Raw genomic sequence first — 17,563 nt, forward strand, 5'->3', positions numbered from 1 at the left:
GTTTCCAGTGGAATGAAGGATTACACTTCTTATGAAAATGTAACGCGCGGCCCTTTGGCGGGCAGCAATGCTTTTTCTTCCTCATGGCCGCTCGAGGGCGGTCTGCTACAGCAACACAGCATTGTGAGTGAAATTTATGGAATTGAAATTGAAAATTCGAGAAAATCCGTTTCTTAGGTTCCTCGTCACAGGAGCCGTTGATTTCCAGTGGAAGGTGGAATATGATGAATACATATGAATGAAGTGGACCATAATGAAATTTTCAAGTGGAATAAAAAATTCATTAATTTTATCACTGTAAAAATGTACCTGTAACGATAACGGCCCTGTAACGGCTAGAATTGCTTGTTAATTTCCTGTTTCTCAACATACTGTAAATGCCCTTCGTGGGGCGAATAACCATTAAAAAATCCATAAAAAAATTACTTAATAGTATTATTTAAATTATTCCACACATTTTCGCTTTACTTTTATTCGGCGTGCTACTTTGGCATTTGTGAACTGCTGGTGCGTATAAACAGCAACACGCGGCTATATACTACGCTTGTCTGTCAAGAGGAAAAAATTGTTTAATTGTCCGCATGCGAAAACATTCCAGTAACCCGTGGAGCGCATCGGCATCATGTGTCACCAACAATCTGCATAACCCCGCCATTACGCGGAAAATATTTCCCACTAAAAAACCATCGACAACCCAGCGACCGGTAATTGACGTCACATTGATTACTCACCGTTAACAACGAGGAACAACCTGCGAGTGTGCCGCGGTGTACAAGCCGGGTGGTTAAATTCTTGCTTAAAGATACAGGTTGCACACATTAAGCGCGATAGGCATTTAGAAAGCAGCCACTACACTACAATTACCGCTATAATAAACTCTTGTTTTGTTCTGGTGCATAGTTTGTACTCGTACCATGATACCAATTCTCCAATTAATTAATATGATAAATAAACTCGATTGATAAATTCTTTGATTTTGCGGCAGAAATGTTTATAGGATGTCAATATTTGACATGTATAAATGCCGTTATTTATGTAGCGCGTAGAAAGGATCTGATATATGGCTGATGCTTATCTACACTATTGCTTATCTAAACTTTATTGGGTTATTCGCTTTAACATAGGCTAAAAGCAACATTACGCAGTTTATTTCAACACATAATACACTTCATCCAGTATCTTACCGATACAACACGTTTGCGAGGAGTGAATCTGTCAAATTGTGGTATAGATTGTAGTATCAGTAATTCACACCGCAAACTTCGCGCTAGATACGTGCTATCTGTACCTGTACGATAGAAATTACGGGACACGCTTGTACATGTACAGTCGACACATCAGACCGTGCGCACAGTGGAGGTAGCGATGCGTGTATAGAGTGGGTCAACACCTGGGAGACGTTGGCGTTTGATCTCCCTTTCAGTGTATAAACGCACGGCGCTGCAGCGCGCCGGCATTTCCGGTCTGTTTAGCGACGAAAAGATCAAGCGTTGTACAACACACACAGTCACACACGCATACATATATATACAGTCTAATTCCTCGGGATTACAGCTGGCTAATCCAATCGAGCGGAGAAACGCTGGGCTGTATCCATCCCTGTCTGAAGCGCGTGTTCGCTGCCGTACAATTTCTGACAGGGAAATGATACACTTGTCAAACGACGGCTGGTGTGCCGGCAGTTTAGGAAAAAACAGCTGTCGGTGCGGGGATTTAATTTGACTGCTGCGGTCGCATGTATAACACGAGTACCGGCTGATGTTTACCGTGTACGAGTATCTTCTCATCACTCGCCGGCAGAACGCGGTCGCTCGGTGGAGGGTGTGTTTGTGGATTTAATTTATTATTAATCAGTGTGGGATGTCTGTGGATTGATACTGCGAGGCAGTCGGGGTGTTTTGTGCAAATAATGCAGCGCTTGTGAAGGAGACGGACTGTTTGTATTTACCGTGTTCCCGACTGTGAAATATCGGTGAGCGTCATTTAATATTGATACAGAGTTTTTAACTGAAATGCTCTCTTAAATATAAACATAAATAATCTCGACTTTCAAGTGCCTATAAGGAAAATATGTAAACGTCTTTCAAAACTCGAATTAGGACGGATACGTACGTAACGCATTATTGCGTTTAAATATTTTTTAAAGCTTAATTATTTCATCGAAACTGATTTAGTAAATTCAAAATTTCAAGCTGTCGCTTATATTCTGCGAAATTACTGAAGACAAATTTTCCGTTAATTCGTATTTTTTGTTTAGTGTTTAGTAAAGACCAATGAAGGATGATAAAAGCTAATAAAGATATATTTTAATTGGTTCGTATTTTAAACTAATAAAAATAAAGAGGAATAAAGACTAACGAAGGTATATTTCAAATGATTTCTATTTTAGGCGAATAAAGAGTTATAAAAACTAATAATAATGTCATATTTTAATTAATTTGTATTTCGATCCGTCGGAAGCCGCTCCCTTGAAATTCTGATGTAAGTTTAATTTTTAATTAAAAACCCCAGTCAACCTTTATATAATTTAATTTGACCGCGCAATGTTAAGTTGTTTACGACAAATAATTACTCCGCATTAATCGTTAACGATCACATGCCAGCCAACCCCGCTACGGACGCTTGACGTCACCATCAAGGCGTGTTGTCAACAAAGGCTCTGCGCAGCGTACACACCTTTCCCCGATCGGGGATAATGGATCAGTGGATAGCTGCTTAAGATCTAGCACGACGCGTAATTACATTCCTGCCCTTGTCTTAATGACGACGTCATCACTTCCGTCGCACAGAAAATGCGCCGCACCGGACAGTATATATCCGGGGCTGTACAGTAGTCGAATAGATGGTATTATCGCTATCGCTCGGGCTGAAATTGCTTCCGATGCCCATTTGGCCCGCTGGCCATCATTAACCTAACCCGCCTCCAAATAAATCCTGCCTTTCCGCCATCCACACCATCCGCACTTCATTTTCATTTCGCGCTGCGAGATGCAACTGACGACAGACGTCTGTCATTGCGTCTTCCGGTGGAGAAACGCCGAACTGGCATATTGTCGTGTGCAAAGTAACGCGATCGACGTGTATATACGCTTTTAAGCCAGGAAAGCACTTCCGGTGTCAAAAATTCCCCACGCAAGGATTTATTTCTGCACCTGTTTTTTTTTATTCAGTTATTACTGTGTCGTTAATTTCGAATTAATTATTATAAAAATACCAATTATATAACTCACTTTGTTGCAATTGAACCCTGTAAAAATCAGTAGCGTTTGTAACCGTAAAATATTTTTAATAAAATTAAAAAAGCGTTAATCAGCGGTTATTAGGGTGTTAAATTCGTTATAATTAGAAGTGATCAACATCGTGTATTTGTAGGGTGAAGACTGCGGATTATTTATAGCCACATATATATTTATTTCGACTGCGCACTGGATGGCGCCCAGTGAATGCCCGGCGTAATGCGCTGCCGCGGCATGTCCCGATTGGGAGCGGCTACGCAGCGGTGTCAATTCGGCCAGCGGCGCCAATTAATCGTCCAGCTGCTGCTACTAATATTCCACATGGCCCTGCCGCCCGTCGGAGCAGGCAGCGCGGTAACCGCCGCGAAGGGCGGTTGCCACCCGGCCTGTTATTGCACTCAGCATTCTATCAGCTGTCGGCGGACGGACACCCTCCAACGGATTCCCCAACTGGCCTCCGTTCAGTGGATGGCCAATATCACCGAAATGTACGTAAATACTCCGTTTTACTGATTTAGCAAAAAAGCGACGAAAGTAGTGGTTCACCAAACAAATATGCGCGCTGATATAAAAGCCGGCCCAGAATAACAAAGCTTTTTATTATGTATTTTGTTTCATTTTAAAAAAGCTTTTTGTCGAAACTGTACGTCGCCTTTTTTATCATTTTCTTGTCTGCCAAAGCAGTTAAACTCCGCTTTACTGATTTAGTAAAAAAGCGACGAAAGTTGCGGTATGCTCCTAAACTACGAGAAGGTCGCACGTTGCTGGTTTAGCATAACCGGCTATTACAAAACCCCGGGGCGGACGCTGCAATGGCACGTTCCGCATAATATCCCGGTTACCTCGGTTCCTGTGCATGTATAATTGGTAGTGTAATTACGCGCCGTTCAGATACCTGCCTGCTGATTGCCACGTGTCCCCGGGGCATCGTTTAGCATAATGAGCCGGCTGCTGTGCCTTGGTGCGGAACGACCGGATAATTATGATAAATTGCATGCATACAGAAACCTGTATCGATTTCACTTACCTGATTATAATCGCTATTTATATATCTTTCATTAAATGATTATTTAACATTCGCGTGCTGTATTGTGGTGCAGAATACATTACAGGTTAATACAAACGTGACCTTTACAGACTGGTCGACCATCAATCAGCGCTGACCAGCATTGACGCAGCGGATCTCAAAGATTACATCAACCTGGAAAAACTGTTAGTCGCCTCTTTTTGTTGTCATATATACCAAAGCAGTTTAATTACGCTTTACTAATTTAGTAAAAAAGCGGCGAAAGTAGTGGTATTTCACTTTGTTAAAATAATTTCGGTTCTTCCTTTTTCTTTTCTTTCTTTTGCCATCTCATTATATCAAGCCATCGTGTTGGGTTGAAGCTCCGCGCCGGTTGATTTTTAAAGTAATAAATGTTTAGGTTGAGGTCTAAAGTAATAAAAAACCGCTATACTTTGTTAATCATTTTTTTCCTTTTTTTTGGTTGACGAAGCCAAATCCCGCTTTACAGATTTTGTAAAAAAGCGACGAAAGTAGTGGTATTTCACTGAAGCATTGCTGTTCCCGCTTTTGCTGTATCTGCTTCTCATCATGTGAAACGGGAGCCTCCGTGTTCGATAACTAATATAATAGTAATAAAAATTGGTGTTGTTACAGAAGCGTAGAGCACAGCGGCCTGCAGCGTATCGCCAGCGACGCCTTGGCCAGCACACCCAAACTACAGCATCTGTAAGTAACGCTTTCCCTGCCGTTCATCTATTCCGTTTGTGTATCGCGTCTTCCATCCACTTCCCGTGTGCGCTGCATACAAATGTCCACGGACATTGGCAGTACACAGGAGGCAGCAGCCCAGCGGAATACGCTGCCATCTACAGCGTACAGAGACGGGAAATAGTGCAGCGCGCAGTCGGGGAGAGATCATTTAGGCGTCGGTTGATTGCCAGATAAGCTCCACTTGTCAAGCAGAGAAAGCAATTGCCAGCGCTGTCTAACTCGATTAGCCTCATCAACGTCATATTTCACGTTCCCCCAGGAGTGCGCCCTGTATCAATCCGGCTGTATTGAATCGTAATACCCGGGGCCTTATATAATCCACAATGCTACATACCCGCGCTCACGTGAGCGCCGTAATAGCTCCCGTATTGAAACGGCTGGACGGAAGTGCGCAGCTCCGTGTGCACAATGCGCCGAAATGCACTAGACAATACGTCCGGGTTCTCCTTCCCTACAATACCCGGCGCACTGTATAGTGCCTCGTAATTCCTTTTATGCCCAATCGATACGGCTATATAGGCTCAGTGACACACGAGGCGCCTGCTTCGTTGATAACACTCCAGCGGGTATTGTTGGTGTTTTTACAGGCATTTACGCGGGAATCAGCTGCGGACGCTGGCACGGACCCTAGTCGACCGGCTCAGTGTGCAGGAAGTGTAAGTGGAGCCTCTCTATACCCGGGCCTTAATGACTAATGGGCGTAAAACGGCTATCATTGCGCGCGGTTTAACGACGGCGCTGTTCGGTTGACGGGAAACATATTATGTGAACAGACACTTTGCATTAGAGAACGCACTTGGGCTTTTCTCAACAACCGATCACTCTTGCTCTATATCTTTTCCAGTTCCTCATCCAATTGCCTGAAGGTATAAACAAACATTTCCATAATAGTTGCTTTCCATATTCTTCACGTACAAATTGCAAAAAAACTGCTCTAACACTTCGGCAGTGAACGTTGAATACAAGATGTTTTCTTACGTTTTCTTATGTTTTCTTATTTCTTATTTAACAGTTCGGTTTATTCAGAAACTGAAATACTCTAAACTATTTTTGGGAGATTTACTTTTCAGGATATAAACATAGCGAAAGTGATCGGTTGTTGAGAAAAGTCGAAGTATTGATTTCTCGGCTAATTCAAGTAAAGTGTGTTTTGTCGATACACTACGGTTTACACTCGCAAGATGACAGTTTTTCCTAATTGAGCTATAATTCGCATTCCCCTTAATCATATTACAAGCGGTTGCTCGACACTGGCTAATTTTATTTTCAAGTGTAAACACGCACAGGAGAGGCGCGTGGTGACAAATGTCGTAATTGCCATCACGCGCATCTATAACCGCGCGCCGCTGCTAATGATGCAGTCAACAGCGCGGGCGCCCGTTTAATTTGCCCCGGCGCTTAATTTTGCGCTTTCTGTTCAGGCTGATCCAGGACAATCCGCTGGACTGCGTGTGCGCCAATAAATGGATGCTGGCGCTGATTGTGGCGCGGCCCGGGGAAACGGCGACACCGCTGCGCTGTCGCAGCGCCGACACAGGACGCTGGCATCCCCTCGGCGAGGCCGCTATTCCCCGATGCGGTGAGTTGATCAAGGCGTGCAGGCCGCGGCAGCGACGGCGTGTGCGCCGTAATGAACTATGCACAACGGAAATTGTCCGGTCGCACGCAATTTCAGAATATGCGTCCATATTCTCAAATGATGTAAGCACGATGTGCAGCTGGCTATGACCTTTCGCCACTGTGCATCCGAACTTGTCCCGTGATTTCTATCGCATCAGCACCAGGGAATATACACATTCACGGGTTACGTCCAACGTCACACTACGGCGCGCCACCCTACACTAATAGGCCCTCTCTAGATCTACATATGATACTAAGTTACGATTTGGCCCGTTAAGATTGTTAACGGAGAGTTTGGTTGTTTTTTTCAATCTTAATACAGCAGTGTGTACGCAGTGTTGTTGACCTACTGTGAAGGTATGACGCTCTAAAACCAAATAAAATAATACCTCTTAAAATTTGGCCCGTTATATAGCACCAGATTCATATACATCCACCGAAACTTTCGCTGTCGCGCACTCCCAAACCCTTTTTTGTGTTGCTTTATGATATTTCACCGATCTTCATAGTAATTGTGTTTTTATGCAAAATTTGAAGAGCATCGGTCCATAATGATACTTTTGGTACACCTCCGCGCGTTTAAACTTTTGGAATTTTAATTCATTAATAACTCCCGAACCGGATGCTCCGCGCGCAAACGGATTTCACGCCTACGTATACAAATCCTTTGGCTACAAAATGTCATGAAGCAATGCAAAATATTGTTGGGGAGTGCGCGACAGCGAAAGTTCCCGTGTATGTACCCGAATTCGGTACTATGTACCAGGCCAAATCCCTCAAACATTGAGAGGAGTGAATTGTCGCTGTGGTAGATATAGCGAAGTGGCAGTGGTTCATAGCGCAGATTTCACGTGTTATCTGTGTTATAGCACGTGTTATCTGTATCTTTACGGTAGAATTTACGGGACAAGCTTATACGCTTCTGCGCGCTTGCAGTTGCGATCTATCGAACGCGTAATTTATCGATCGGCGCGCAAATTAATTGTATTTAAAAGAGGGTATAAAAATGAAAAGTCTGTGGAAGGAAATAACAGGGAATTCCCAGTGAAACCATCCCGCAATCGATCCCAATAGCAAAACCTTGCGTGACTGCATCACAATGCAGCATAATGCAGCGTGAAATAATCCAATTTTCCTGTTTACCCTGATTAAGCCAATGGCGCGTGGTCTCGCTAAGTGTCACATGATTGTCCCGCTTTCCGCTCCAGAAACCCCCGTTCTGGACGTCACTCCGCGTGTGACCCGCCTCCGCGAAGGCGCCAACGCTAGTTTCACGTGTTTCGCCACCGGTGTCCCCCCACCCACCGTCGCCTGGACCACGGCGACCCTGCAGTCCCGCTATGACGTCACGCGGGTCAACGACACCGCGGTGGTGCTGCGAATCGTTGCGGCGCACCATCAGGATAACGGCTGGTTAACGTGTACGGCGCAGAATGAAGCCGGCACGGTGTCAGTGCCGAGCCGGATAATTATAGATGGTGCGTGCTACATAATCCGCGGGTTGTTACATTAAGCAGGGATTTCATCCTGGGAATGTGTGTCATAGGACCGCCGCGCATCACCATGGGTGAGGCTGTCAAGGGACTGTACACCACCGTGGAGTTCAACGTCACGGGACATCCCATTCCCAGCGTCAGGTTAGTCAACGTGGTGTTTATTGATTATGCATACGCCGGGTTTCAGTTGCATGGTAATTTCCTGGAGAACTGGAAGCGGAGGAGAAAGTTACTTATGTCTCGATTAGGTGGTATAAAGACGGGGTGCCACTGCAAATGGGGACGACGATTAAGTCCCGCACCCAGGAGTCGCTGGAGCTGGCGACACTCACGGGACAGTTGACCTTTGAGGGCGAATCGCCCACGCATTCCGGGAATTATACGCTGGTGGCCGAGAACGAGTACGGCAGCGCCAACAGCACGCGGGAAATCAGTAAGCGATTCTTGAATATTATGGCGGCAAAGATATTGAACTACATATATTAAAAATTTAAAACTAATTGAAGTTCTTTGGGAAGTAAAATAATAAAAGACACAGGAAGTAGTCAGTACTATAACAAAACGCACAAATCGAGAACAAATATTAAAAGCTTAAACACATGGTTAAAGTGGTATTGAGTTCGTTCTGAAATTCAACAGTTGAAAGATTAACTGAATAAATTGTAAAAAAAGTTTGTAAACTATTAGTTATTATTTTCGAATTGAAAAGTAAAGAACTGCTGACGCTGAACGTCTTGCGGGCCTTTTGCAGCCATTGCACTACGAAAGCCGGTCATAAAATCCGTAAAACTCGTTTCGCAGTCAGTTTACGAAATTTCTTACCCATCTATACAAAATGTTTGCTAACCAGCCACCTGGAGGTAATTGTTAATCGATGACTTATTCCGTCATGTATTAACAATACGTAATAATTAATATCATAATACCGTATTATAATATCGTTCATTTATTGTCAAATTGTACAAGCCAGTGCCATTTACATTCAAACTTTAAAAACCCAAATAATTATTATGGTATTATGAATACAGTTTATTATTATGTACTTCATGTAACATAAATTCCATGTAGAACGCAATCCGCTGCCTAAACACGCCTTTAAAGGCGGCGGCCGGCCCATCCTCTCGGAGATGGCCAACACCCACCCCCTGCACCGCCTCCCCACCACGGCGGCCACCACTACCGACGCGCCGCTCTCGCAGACGCACATCGGCATCATCGTGGGCGTGGCCGTGGTGGTCTTCCTTTGCAGCATCGGCATCCTTTTCTTCCTGGTATACCTCCGCAGCCGGCACCGCAAGCAGCAGCGCCCCCTGCCGCTCAACCAGCTCCTCCTGCGCAGCGGCGCCACCGCCAGCGACCAGCCCCTACTCTGCTCCGGCAGCAGCACCGTCTCGGGCGGCAGTGTCTCGGTGCTGCGCAATATGATCGAGAACCCGTCGTACTTTGTGCGGCCGCTGACCAGCGGGAATACCGGGCAGATTCAGCATATCCCGCGGCATCTGCTGGTCTTCCAGAAAGAGCTGGGGGAGGGGGCGTTCGGGCGGGTGTTCCTGGCGAAGTATTTTGATTCGGCGGAGACCTCGCGGATGGTGGCGATTAAGACGCTGAAGGACCGGGTGAAGCAGGATACGGTGCTGGATTTTGAGCGCGAGGCGGAGGTGCTGACCAGCTTCCAGCACGAGAATATCATACGGTTTTATGGGATTTGCACGGATGGGGATAAGGAGCGGATGATGGTGCTGGAGTATATGGAGGAGGGTGATCTCAACAATTATTTAAGGTCAGTTAATATTAAGTGGAGCGTAGGACGAAAAAGCGTAAATTACCGTAGCGTATATTACCGTTTTTCCTAAAGTCGTAAATTACCATCTGCCTCGAATTACCGCATAGTGCGCAGACAGGCGCTTTTCTGTTCGAACCCGGTGCGGAATCCACGAATTTCGAATTTTGTTATTAAATTTTGAGCGGGTGACCGAAAAGTGTTGGCCGGCTTCAGCTTCGTTAGTTCTACGTTCAAATATCTGGGATTCGTAAAAGTATATTTTAAAAAAGTCCTTTTTACTAGGACGCATGGTCCGGACGCTCAGATCCTGATGGCACACAGCGGCGACGCCCCGGGCGGCAGCGGCGTGGCCTTGCTCAAGCTAGCTGATCTCTTTTACGTGGCCGTTCAGGTGGCCAACGGGATGGCCTATCTCGCGGCGCAACATTTTGTACACAGGTAAGATTTTTGTGCCGTCCAGATTCTGCAACAAACGACTACCAGCGCCATGATTTGCAGGGATTTGGCCACCCGCAACTGTCTGGTGGGCGAGAAGCTGACGGTGAAGATCGGGGATTTCGGGATGTCGCGGGATCTGTACAGCAGCGACTACTATAAAGTGGGCGAACAGGCGCTGCTGCCGGTACGCTGGATGCCGCCCGAGAGCGTCGTCTACCGGCGTTTCACCGTGGAAAGCGACGTGTGGTCGTTTGGTGTCGTTCTGTGGGAGATCTTCACCTACGGCAAACAGCCGTGGTACGCCTTCTCCAATTACGAGGTCAGTTATATTTTCAGTGACGAAGTAACAACGCACGCAGCGTGTGCTGATCGGAACTTCAGAAAGTTGATATAAAAATCCGAACAAGAGTAATCTAAGAGAACCTAAGAAACCCAAGAAACCCTAACAAAATCTAAGAAATCCTAAACGACTTGCCATTGGTCTTTACCATAAAAACATTTATCCGTATCGACCACTGTACTACCGAACCTGAGACACTGCGCTTGGTATACCTTCAAGCCGATGCTCGATAGCCGTGAAAATGGAAAATGGACAACTGTTGATCAGAACAGTGCCAATATTTTAACTCATAACGTTTCTTGATTGGGTAATACGCTACCGATCCCGATCGACAATAAGGCTACTAAACGAATTAAAAATGGGAAGAAATAACAATACGAGTATTCTAAGCACCGTTTTTGAGAGACGGCAAATTTAGTATTACGATTATTGCGTTCCCACGTGCCATTTCACTACGATTCGAGTCTACTGTGAGCGGAGAAGCGGCTCACGTACAGCGACAAAATCTTTCAAATGATTTCAACGTATTGCGCCGTGGTGCAGTGGTACTGCCTACGCGGATCTAACGACGTAGCCGGGCTTCGATTCCCCCATCGGCGCCTTTTTCAGCCGTTTCTCGGTTTCCAGCGGATAGCGCCCTGCTTATTCTACAATACGATGCGCAGTTTCAGTGCTCTTGCAGTGTAGGGAATTTAACAGGCGGACTTAATACTTCATTCAACCAAGCTCCCTTAATTATTATTGTACGTTCATTAGTCGAACCTTGCATTTCGCAGGTTATTAAGCAGATCAAGGAGGGCGCGCTGCTGGAGCAGCCATGCAAGTGTCCGGAGTCGGTGTACAAGCTGATGCTGCGCTGCTGGAAGCGCAGTCCCTCCGACCGCATCCCCATGAAAGCCATGTACGCCGCGCTGAAGGACATGCATTCCAAGCTGAAGGTCGCCGGCCAGACCGATCTCGAGCCCTTCTACACCGATGTCATCGAACATTAAAGTTATTATTCTGATCAGTTTTCTGTTGATCGGATTCTGTATAGTTTTTGTTGTCTTTCATCTTTGCGGTACTTCCCAATATCTTCCTCTTCGTCAATAGATATACGCAGATTCCATATAAAGCATATAGAACGATAACGAAATAACGTTGCTTTCTATCGTGAAAACTTAGTCGGCCAAACAACCACAAACACAAATGTTTTTCGAAAAGCCGTATCTAGTGGTCTCTCCACGACCCGTTGCAACAAACAACTACACAAAAAAACGAGAACATTCGATGAATTAAAAGGCACTGAATTCCAAACGAAGCGGACAGTTCGTTGATGTTGTAATAATGTAAACAGGAAATGCTAACATATTCATAAACATGAAGCGGCTCGGTATGATATTTCAAACAACTATTAAAACGGTAGTTCAAGTAATGATTTTTATATTTACCGCTCTATGAAAACAAAGATTGCATAATATTATACTAAAAAATTTGCTGCGTACGCGGTTCATGTAAAAATCTAAACGAGTAAATAATACTAGTAATTACTAAGCAAGTAAAAAGTAAGTAAGGCTACGACGGAAAAGTAAAAAGTTAGTAATGGTAATACCGAAAGATTGCGAAAAGTAAATAGTAAAGTAAATAGTAAAATCGACGACAGGACAAAAAGGAAAAAGTAAGTAAGCCGCCGGACCAATAGTAAATACAACACTGGACATTTCATGGGTCAACAACGTTTAAATCTTTTGCCCAACAGCGGCTGTACCTTCAGTTGAAGGGAGTCCAGCGACTAGATAACGCGCTGCTCCCATTTCTTCTCGAATTTTGGTCGCTGCGTATACGCCTTGGTCAGCTGGTTGCCGGTCAGAGCGGTCACTCGTATCCATCTGGCTGGCACGCTACTTTAATACCCGAGATCGCGTACGCTTCTGCTGCTAGTCACGAATTCTCCAGTTTCACTTTGCGTTTTTCCATGAAAACCAATTGATATTATGTGTATTTTACGAGTGGGAAACTGCAACGACAAGCACCGTATCAATTAAAACTTAAGTGCTTCTTTGCCGGATACGACAAATCGGCGGAAAATTAAAAGCTTCAATGAAGGCGGAAAGCGCCGTTGGTTACGTCGTCTGGTTCGTATGCAGGATTCAGAACCGGCTGTTGTTCATGCAGCTACAGCTTTGATACATCGTCTGCTCACATTAACGGCACAGAGTTAAGAACTGTAAATTCCATTCAATCCATTGCAACAACTTCTGCCGGCTGTTTAACTACCGTTTGGCGGTTTTTTGCCTTTTTTAATCGTCGTGCTTACTTGTTAGTCAAATTACAGTGAGTTAGTTAGCTAATTTTGATCACATCTGAAATAATAACCTACAGGGAGGAAAATGTCGGTTGGACTTGGTATTGGTGCGGTGATATTTTTGTGTCTGTTGGATTCTCGGGTGTCACAAGACTCCGTCTGTAAGTCGCTTGTTGCCGAATAGAATTCCACCAGAGCAATTTGCAAATTGGTAATCTTGGTGTCGCTCGCCGGCCCACGCTCAGTGCAGCTTAACTTCCACTTTGGCGTTTCGTTGTAGACCTTTTCCAAAGCAGATCAAAGAGCTGCTCGGGAACCAACTGTTTTGTGACAAGCTTCGCTTCATCCTCCTCCGGAGGCTCTTCTCAGGTAACAACCACTTTAGCACAATCTAGCTGTTTGGCAGGATTAGTTTTTGCTGTACACTTATTTGTTAGTTACTTTCTGACTGAACCGCTGTCGGTAAAATTCTGCAGATGACGAATTCGTTTGCTCGCACGGATGCGCGGGACCTAGCCACGCCCATCCGCTTCGCCGCTGAGAATGGTGACAACCGCCAGAGTTCCGATGCGAATACGACCACACACATGTACTTACATCTCACTAGGCATGCCTGTGCTAGTTTTACTGCTTCTATCTAGTATTATTATAGTTTTATCTTTTATTTCGTGACCACTTTATTTGAAAGTGGAACAACCTGCTGGCTAGATCAAGTCCTGCTTGTTTCAGCAAGCTGTTATATTAACCATTTCCGGCACAAAAATAATATATCAAGCATTATTTACCTGTCCCTGTGGTCTGGGGCTGATTTCACGTATTCAATGTGATTGAATTCCTTGTATGATCGTTGCTTAGGCCTGTTGCGTTGTTTTAACCATTAATAGTGGAGGTCAATTACATTTGGGTAACCGTTGCGCGACGGGTAACGGGGAAACGCGTAAAAAATGTGACGTAACAGCGCGTAAGCAAGTAAACATTCTGATTCGTAATCGCAAAATCTGGGATGGGTTTTCAGCTTACTTGTCCGCGTAAGCGTTGAAGCGCAACCATTACCCAAACTACTTACGCACTCGACTCACACCGATCACCAAATTTTTTGAATTTCGGAAGAATTCCTACTGTAGTTGTTGGCTTAACGTACACTTGCGGAATTATTTCTCCTTAAAAGTTGTTGTGTTGTTATGTTTTTTTATGTATTTATACCATCAGCATGTGAGCGGAGAAGCGGCTCACGTACAGCGATAAAGTCTTTCAAAGGATTTCAACGTATTGCGCCGTGGTACAGTGGTACTGCCTATGCGGATCTAACGACGTAGCCGGGGTTCGATTCCCCCATCGGCGCCTTTTTCAGCCGTTTCTCGGTTTCCCTCGGATTGCGCCCTGCTTAGAAGCATATCGAGATCGCATTGCTGAGCACAAGCGCTGTAGATCGTAATTATTTCTTGATCACGTACTCTGCCATTATGAAATTTCCTAACTCCTAAGACGACGTCTCCCGCGAAGAAGAAGCGACGACCCATAAAACGAAAGCTTGAGGTGGCTAATGGAGACCCGCTGCAACTCAAGCTCAGGCAGATGTCTCCGTTTTCTCGTCGGTGCCATACCAGAAAGATAACAAAAGATCATATTATTTTGTTGCACACTCGTAATCGATAATTAGTTCCAAATAGATTACTGTTTTCCGTATCGAACAAAGATTCATTCTGTAGCCCGTTTGCATGAAACGTAACTTTTTACACTTTGGATGCTCAATTTCTACCCTGGCACTTAAACTTACCCGTCTTCTTATTCGTTATTTCATTTTTTGCTGACTCATTCATCTTTTTTTACTCGTCGCGCCGTTACCCGTCTCGCAACGGTTTCTGAAATGTAATTGACCTCCACCAATGAGAAACTTTACACCACATTTTGTTACTGTTTTTAAGAGCGTGTGCCTTTTTGACCTTATGCCGCGCAGATGTTTATGACGATTCGCCCGCCGCGGCAAACGGCAGTTTTCGTCATAGCGCTGTCCGTAACCTTTCAGTGCACGACGACCACTGTCCAGCGTGCGAAAACATCCTTGAGTGAACTCGATTTTCGGCTGTCTCCAGATCAGTTCCTTACATGATCCCGGCATGCACGGTTCCGCTCATGCAACGAATGTTTTTTGTGGGTCTTTTTCCCTGGGTACACTATATCTGATAAGCTCCGATCATGCGCTAATTGTGTCTAGAACTAGTATAAGGTCTCATACGCCCTTAGGGCAAGCGGACGGCGGTCTTTAATTTTAAATGTATAAGGCAGCAAATATACCAAGCGGCAAGCATTCACTAACATGTAAACACGAAAGCTGCAAATTGGCCTTGGTAGTTAACATTTAGTTTCAAAGGAACTGCCGCGTGTATGTTGCTAAATCCGTTCAAACTTTCGCTTTTGCGCCATCCCAAAAACTTTTTTACAGTCCTCAGTAACATTTTGTGAACAAATAATTTGCGACACTGAAGTAAAAGCCATTTGTCGAAGCAACATCTGGTTGGAGAAGGATGGGCGAGATAAATTTCAATAAGTTTCAAAGCTACCCGGTACAGAAAAAATCTCATTATGGACCAACTTGCTCAAATCTAATATGTAATTGCACATAAGTATTTAGTCCACAAAGTATGTGTGTATTGTACTCTGTATGTATACCAAACAACGGCTCTAAGCTGTTTTTCTCAATTTCGAAACAGATTTCAGAAATTATAAAATTTATTTTGAAACTTGGAAAAAATACCTTTACAGTGGTTTCGTCACTTCTGTCTAAAATCACTCCAACCGGATGTAAAATTTCCCTACGTTATTGTAATTAATTTTTTTAAAGCGAAAAAACCATCAGTGGCAAAAAGCAAAATTACAGCGGAACGAGCAATTCGATAGTCGTGAATTTAAAACAGGCTTACCTAAATTTCTCGGTTTCACTACTCTGTACAACCAGTAACGGTTATCGCGCTGATCGCGAATAGCGATCGGCCACTAACCGGGTGTTGTCCATTGCCACCGCTCTATACAATAGAAAAATTATTATATTCTACTATTTGGAAGTTGGTGAAATTTAGGGTTTTGTAATATCGTTTCCTGTAAAATTCGGCGCTACAAGTTTGGTAATTTCACTTTTACAGAATATCCGGGACTTTAATTTACAGAACGCATTTGAGGAGCACGTCGAGGCAGGCTAATATGGCTTTTTGATGACCAAAAACTTGCAGTAACCATTTAAAAGAACTGTCTTGGTGGTTCCAGCATTTACCAAATCAGCATTAAGTCGAAAAATTAGTATATTCTACTATTTGGATGTGGGTGAAATTTAAACCAAAACCACCAGCTGAAAATCAGAAATATAATCCGGTTTCGATTTGAAACTGAATGCATACTTAACAAATGGATTAAGAAATTTATAAAAAATTTATAAAAGAAAAGAAATTTGATAGATTAGAAAATTATCAGTTTGAAAACTGATTTTGAAACCAAAACCACGTCTATAGAATTATACTAAAAAATATGAAATCAATTTTGGATTAGAAACGTGGGAAACTGATAGATACTAGATCCACAACTTAAAATCAGAAATATAATCCAGTTTTGATTTGAAATTGAATGCATATTAAACAAATTGATTAAGAAAACTTTTAAAATTTTTAAAAAATTAAACTAAAAAAAATTTTAGAATATATGAGTTGTTTTTCAGTGAGCCTTAAATTTGAGAAATTGTTCTCGTATTACGAGAAGTTCTCGTAATTAATAGGTTGGAAGCACCAGTTCAATATTCACTTTGAAATTCATAAACCATTTTAAAATTTGGCATTTTTATTAAGAAGAAATAAATAAATAACGGGGATTATAATTTTATTCATTACATTTTGCGTTTGGCATTTTTTACCGGAAATGAAATTTACTGGAATCAAATTTTGCATCTTCGGACTTTTAATTCAGTGCTGATCGACCTATTGAAAAAATGGTAGGAAAACAAATCTAACGTGTGTTTTTGCACGACCTCTTTAGACCTTTAACAACGCAGTAAAAGCTTTTGTACCTTACGTATCCGGTTGGTTAAATGTGTAGACATTCGGTTAGTTAAATTAATATGAATGTTTATACATATTTAGGTACAAAAGTATTTAGAAAAATTTAGATATATTTTAAAATTATCAAAAATATCTAGCGATATCAGAAATATTTAGAAAAAGATTCAGAAATTTTAAAAATAAACATAAACATTTAACATGAACATACATTAAACATTTAACATCGGTATTTAAAAATCTTCAAAAATATTTAAAACTGTTCAAAAAAAATCAGAAATATTTAGAAATATTTAGAAATATTTAGAAAGATTTAGAAAGATTTAGAAAGGTTTAGAAAGGTTTAGAAAGATTTAGAAAGATTTAGAAAGATTTAGAAAGATTTAGAAAGATTTAGAAATATTTAGAAATATTTAGAAAGATTTAGAAAGATTTAGAAAGATTTAGAAAGATTTAGAAAGATTTAGAAAGATTTAGAAAGATTTAGAAAGATTTAGAAATATTTAGAAATATTTAGAAATATTTAGAAATATTTAGAAATATTTA

General features: G+C 42.9%; 1 protein-coding gene across 1 annotated transcript; it reads left to right on the forward strand.

Annotated features, from left to right (window-relative positions):
- The first annotated feature begins 1,449 nt into the window (after positions 1-1,449).
- LOC129597374 (NT-3 growth factor receptor-like) lies at positions 1,450-11,817 on the forward strand. The gene is made up of 13 exons (XM_055494875.1): positions 1,450-1,972; positions 3,373-3,724; positions 4,374-4,448; positions 4,900-4,971; positions 5,604-5,672; positions 6,438-6,595; positions 7,845-8,114; positions 8,183-8,273; positions 8,381-8,565; positions 9,201-9,912; positions 10,198-10,353; positions 10,414-10,672; positions 11,470-11,817. Exons 2-13 carry the CDS (start codon positions 3,444-3,446, stop codon positions 11,683-11,685), a joined length of 2,544 nt encoding a protein of 847 aa, XP_055350850.1. The 5' UTR covers positions 1,450-1,972; positions 3,373-3,443; the 3' UTR covers positions 11,686-11,817.
- The last annotated feature ends 5,746 nt before the right edge of the window (positions 11,818-17,563 follow it).

The sequence above is a fragment of the Paramacrobiotus metropolitanus genome, unplaced genomic scaffold (assembly GCF_019649055.1).
Source record: "Paramacrobiotus metropolitanus isolate TYO unplaced genomic scaffold, Prichtersi_v1.0 Parri_scaffold0000104, whole genome shotgun sequence".
NCBI lineage: Eukaryota > Metazoa > Tardigrada > Eutardigrada > Parachela > Macrobiotidae > Paramacrobiotus > Paramacrobiotus metropolitanus.